General features: G+C 44.6%; 1 protein-coding gene across 1 annotated transcript; it reads left to right on the top strand.

Moving 5' to 3' along the window:
- The first annotated feature begins 1322 nt into the window (after positions 1-1322).
- Positions 1323-4677, top strand: LOC311307934 (ferritin, heavy subunit). The gene is made up of 5 exons (XM_084436827.1): positions 1323-1666; positions 2086-2191; positions 2616-2762; positions 3270-3395; positions 4163-4677. Exons 2-5 carry the CDS (start codon positions 2090-2092, stop codon positions 4319-4321), a joined length of 534 nt encoding a protein of 177 aa, XP_084292953.1. The 5' UTR covers positions 1323-1666; positions 2086-2089; the 3' UTR covers positions 4322-4677.
- Positions 4678-5746: the final 1069 nt, after the last annotated feature.

Genomic DNA, 5746 nt, shown 5'->3' with positions numbered 1-5746 from the left:
TGGGTGAAAAGGCATCAATAATATTTGTAATTTTAGAATTAAAATGATCTACAAGCTCATTGACTGAGACCCAAGAGAGGGCCGGTGTGGACAAGAAAGCCTGAGTAAATATTTAACTGGTGTGTTCAGTGATGTACCGTTTTGTAATTACCTCTGTTTGAACATTTGTGTGCATGGAGATAGTACTCTCAACGAAAACACACGAATGATCAGAGAGCGCAACATCAGACACCTCAACCTTAGAAATATTCAGACCTTTGGTGATGACCAAGTGTGCCCCTTGTGTGTGGGCTCCGTCACATGCTGAGTCAGTCCATAGTTATCAAGGACACAACACAGTTCTTTAGACCCTCTGTCCTGAGGGTTGTCAACATGGATGTTAAAATCACCAACAATAACCACACAGTCAAAGTCAATACAGATGATAGACGGCAGTTCAGCAAAGTCATCAAAAGGTTTGGACAGTATTTACAGTAGGTGGCCTGTTGAGCGGTGGGAGGAGCACTTTGAGGAACTCCTGAACCCGATAAATCCAGTGAAGTAGAACAACATTAGGCTCAAGAACTAGACACCCACAAAACAATAAAGAAAAATGTGTTTTCCTTGACTGTAGTTGCTCCATGTAAATAAAGCATGTTCACAAAGTCTGCACTTCCGGGGGACATCGAAATGCGTTGACAAATTCCTAGAAGCAAAATAACGAGGACTACAAAAAAAGAAAAACGTCTAGGACGTGGACTCGAGTGTACCATGCTAACCCTCTAGCTCTAGCATACCCTATAAAGTTAGTTCAACAAAATTAAAAATATGCGATCGCCCACACACAAAAGATGACAATAGATTGTCAAATAGGTTTAATTTAACCTAGTTCTTTGGACTTTTTGCGGTGTTCCGGCAACCGATGGAAACTCACTCCCGCTGGGCAGGTAAATCCTTGATTCTACAATTGCACAGTATTTTGGCATTGCACGGCACTCAAAATAACAGCGTCTGTAACCACCACATTCGGTTTATTGAACTTATTACTAAAAATAATGACATTTTCTGGTTTGGTTTAAGTTCATTGTAAACAAGACACATATTACATGTGTTTAGAGGCTACAAAATCATAGACTTGAATTATCCTTTAAAGTCAATGGAAATTGTAAAGTACACAAAAAATACCACAACTTTGTATGGTATTTCTACTTCAATACTTTGGTTGTGAGTTGGTAGACTTTGAATATCATTATCAGACTCGCTTGATGCTTTGATTGGCTTGTAGCAGTGGGTAAACTGCCCCTCCTCCTGGCGACGTCATTCTATTTACCCCACTGCACAGCGACAGATCGAGCACAAATCATACATCGCTTACAGAGTCAGTGAAGGTTACCTGCTTCAACAGTGCTTGAACGGCAACCTTTCCACTGTCTCAAAACCACCACTCGATTCATTTCATTGATCAACTGATCCATCCACACCGAGACGATCATTTACATCGGTCTTTTGCTTTGAATTTGACGCGTTAAATAAGGTAATATTAGCCTGAGTTAAAAAGCCCGCAACGTGACGTCAGCCTTCAACGTTAGCGCCTGCTAGAATAGCTGAAAAACGAATCGAACAGTCAATCAAATACATTACAAACGCTTTCATTACCTCTTCGACTTTGGACGAGAAACCCATCAAGGTAAGATTTGGTTGGGCGCACGTAATTAAACGCCTACCGACGAAGCTAGCACTAGCTAGCTGGCTAATGTCCCCTGCTAGCTGTGTGGTTGGCGTCTGGCGCAGTTTAGTCTGCCAACCGTCAATGGTTAGCTTGGTTGTTTTAACTCGGTGTAGTGTTAACTCTTTGCTTTTTGCCACATGATCGCGTGCTGGGATGTGACTGGAAGTATTTTGTTTTTGCGTAACACCTGTTCATATGTGCATAATTTACTGCGTCAGTCTGTTTAGACAACAAACTATTGACTCGATCAAATGCCTTTTCCTTCTAATGGACTATCTGCATTAGTAAATTGTGTCAACCTAAAAGTCTAGATCAAATCTCAGTTTCAGGTATGACAATGCATATCAGAAATGTGCTTTCCTGCCTTGCCTCTGCAGAACCATGACTTCCCAGGTGAGACAGAACTTCCATCAGGACTGCGAGGCAGCCATCAACCGTCAGATCAACCTGGAGCTGTATGCCTCCTACGTCTACCTGTCCATGGTAAGGTGGGGAGACAGGGACAGGGTGACAGACAACACTTGGGGGGAGAGGCAGGATGGAAGTCGGTGGCGGGGCGTTGACAAGGACAGGGCAGTCAGGGACACCCGCAAGACTGCGTGTTTAAGTGCTGGTGTCGGTCCTAGATTACAGACCACTGAGTCATGGGGCATACAAGTGGCTTAAAGATAAGTTGTTGTCTAAATACACTGGCGGGATATGAGGGTTTGTATGGAGAAAGAAGGTGATGCTTTTAGTGAGAATGGGCCATCATTAACTATGGGGTTTTGGGTTTAAATTCCTGGAGAGATAGTACAGAGGGCATCAGGTGCACTACATGCCGTTATTACCGAAGACCTATTGTTTTTTTCAAGTTATTTTTTCTCTCCCTTCTCTGCTCCTCTCTCTTCTTTCCTACCTGTCTCAGTCATACTACTTCGACCGTGATGACCAGGCCTTGCGCAACTTTGCCAAGTTCTTCCATCAGCAGTCCCATGAGGAGAGAGAGCACGCGGAGAAACTGATGAAACTACAGAACCAGAGGGGCGGGAGGATCTTCCTACAGGACATCAGGGTATGTGTGTGTGTGTGCGTGGGTGTGTGTGCTCGCCTGCCTACCTGTGTGTATTTGTAGGTGTTTTTAGGAGGGGGGAGGGGGTGTTGGTGTAGGGCTGTCTGGGGCGACTCAACGCATACCTACAACTGTTGTTTCATGTGGGGAGATGATAGGGCCCATCTTGGGAGGGCAGAATCAAGACAGTGGAGATACAGAGGGTGTGAGGGAGTTATCTTATCACTTATCTTGAAAAGACACAAAACCGCAGCTACTGGCCAAGTACAACCGCCAAGATAAATTGTTAAACTGTAAACTTACTCATGGATGATGATGAATTAATAATTAGTAAAATTTGTCACAGCTTGGATACCGTCAATTAAAACATTAGCCGCTGTCTTCTGTGTGGGTGGTTTCCTGTTTCAGAAGCCAAAGCATGACGAATGGGGCGGTGGCATGGAGGCGCTGGAGTGTGTTTGTGTGTATCTGTTCGGTCTAACTGGCCCACATTGTGTTGTTGAATCACAGAAGCCAGAGCGTGACGAGTGGGGCAGTGGTCTGGAGGCGCTGGAGTGTGCCTTGCAGCTGGAGAAGAGTGTTAACCAGTCTCTCCTGGACCTGCACAAGGTCTCCTCAGAGCGCAATGACCCACACGTGAGTGCAAACACACACACACACACACACACACACACACACACACACACACACCCTTGGACTACAGAATTAAGAATGGTTTACATAGATTAAAATGAATCCCCATTGACATCTCCCTTGAATGAGACTGACGGTGTCTTGTCTCTCTGTAGTAGGATTATGTATGATGTAGCGAACTGGCCGATGTATGAAGTTAACATTCGGCATGTGTTATTGCTCAGGCTCAGGATCCAAGGCAGTGCAATGCTGAATGTTGTAATATTTTGCCCTGTGGCACAGATTATTTTATTGTAAACGTAATAAATACAATGAATATAATAACAAAAGCTAATATAGTATCAACAATTATAGATCAATAGTTGGTTATTGAACACTGTTGAAACAGAGTGGTAAGAGTTTATTCAGCTATAGGTGCATTTGTTTTGGTTTGTGGTATGAAAGAAAAATAGTTGAGGTGCATTAGTTTCGGTTTGTGGTGTACGCCGGAGGTGATGATTTGAATGGTGAATTTTTACTGATTCAGTCGATTTATCGGCCCCTAGTGTTATACATGTGCAGCCCCACAGTTTTCTGAATGGGTCACGCATTTAATAACTGATCGATAGAACACGCAGAAAAACCACAATGGGCATTTTATGATGGATTTTGAACTGGCACTTTGCACTTGTGTATTTTAACTGTTTTCTTTTCTCTCTTCCATTCCTACTCTCTATATCTTTATCCATCTTTATCTCTATCCATCTATCTGATCATCTTTCCCCTCTCAGATGTGTGATTTCATTGAGACCCACTACCTGGATGAGCAGGTGAAATCCATCAAGGAGCTGGGTGACTGGGTGACCAACCTGCGCCGTATGGGCGCCCCCCAGAACGGCTTGGCCGAATACCTGTTTGACAAACACACATTGGGCAAGGAGAGCAGCTAGACCCTCCATCTACCAATCCATGTTCATGCTTAATGATATATCTATATGAAGTACTGCTTCTTCTTATAATCCTTAAAAGAGGCTGTTTTCTCTCTGTGTGGTTAGTGAATCTCCTTGAATTACTGTGTGCACCTCTCTCTGTGAACTGCTGTTCATACAACAGATCACATAAGCCATTGCAGCCCAAACCTAAAATAAGCCATTGCTCTGTGCCCTATTAGTTATTTCTGCCCATGCTCCACTGCTGTCCCTCTGTCCCAGCCAACCATCCAGTCCTGCCACCGCCCTGCGTTTGCCGAGTTTTATGACAACACCGTTGTACTCAAACGAAATAAATGGAACCCTCTGGATTCTGACTGGTCTCTGTGTGCCTGATGTGCATAAGTTAAACAGTTGAATGAAAATGTAGCAGTCAAGCTGTCATTTGGCACTTAAAAACAAAAACTCCATTGCTTCACCCCCTATTAAGCTAATATTCAACACGATGTCACCATCTGGTTAGTCACAATGGCTGGAGTCAAAACCACACACACTCTGCTCTTGGACTTGGTCCCTGGGCACCGCTGACGGGGCTGCCCACTGCTCCTGGCTGCCCCTGGAGGAGGACACTGACAAGGCTGCCCACTGCTCCTGGCTGCCCCTGGAGGAGGACACTAACAAGGCTGCCCACTGCTCCTGGCTGCCCCTGGAGGAGGACACTGACCAGGCTGCCCACTGCTCCTGGCTGCCCCTGGAGGAGGACAGCTTGAATGGGATGAATGCAGAGGACAAATTCCACCGGCAACCGCTGATGAGTGTGCTGTGCTGATGTGTGCAAATGTGTGTGCTGTGCTGATGTGTGTGTGTGCTGATGTGTGTGCTTATGTGTGTGTGAGCTGTGTGTGTGCTGATGTGTGTGCTGCGCTGATGTGTGTGCTGATGTGTGTGCTGTGTGTGCTGATGTGTGTGTGTGCTGTGCTGATGTGTGTGTGTGGGCTGTTGTGTGTGTGTGCTGTGCTGATGTGTGTGCTGTGCTGATGTTTGTGCTGTGCTGATGTGTGCTGTGTGTGTGCTGTGTTACGAGTAGCCGATAAAGGTCCTCGAGGTTCAGAAATTGTGACCTACAGAGGTACATATAAATAGGCCTACATTATTCACCCAACAGAGTACATATAGATAAATAAATAGGCCTACATCATTCACCCAACAGAGTACATATTGATAATAAATAGGCCTACATTATTCACCTGATCAAGTGAACCTCCATTGTCTTGATAAATTCTACTTGCATTAGCAGAGAAAGAAATTCACTCCAGTGATACTAAGCAACCGTCTTGCAATGTTAACAGAGGAGATGACAAAGTCTTAACCCTAACAAAACTAACATTTATAGAAATTCCAGAATGTATTGCATAAGGGGCTAAAGGAAAGTCATCACTTATGTGA

This window comes from Borostomias antarcticus (genome assembly GCF_949987555.1).
Source record: "Borostomias antarcticus genome assembly, chromosome: 4".
NCBI classification, from domain to species: Eukaryota; Metazoa; Chordata; class Actinopteri; order Stomiiformes; family Stomiidae; genus Borostomias; species Borostomias antarcticus.
Note: the sequence above shows the minus strand (reverse complement) of the source record. Positions and strands in the feature narration are given on the sequence as shown.

Excerpts from the sequence above, each read along its gene's own strand:
- LOC311307934 (XM_084436827.1), top strand. The coding sequence starts at position 2,090 with ATGACTTCCCAGGTGAGACAGAACTTCCATCAGGACTGCGAGGCAGCC. Across the intron at positions 2,192-2,615 it reads CCTACGTCTACCTGTCCATG|TCATACTACTTCGACCGTGA; the intron begins GTAAGGTGGGGA and ends TACCTGTCTCAG. Across the intron at positions 2,763-3,269 it reads TCTTCCTACAGGACATCAGG|AAGCCAGAGCGTGACGAGTG; the intron begins GTATGTGTGTGT and ends GTTGAATCACAG.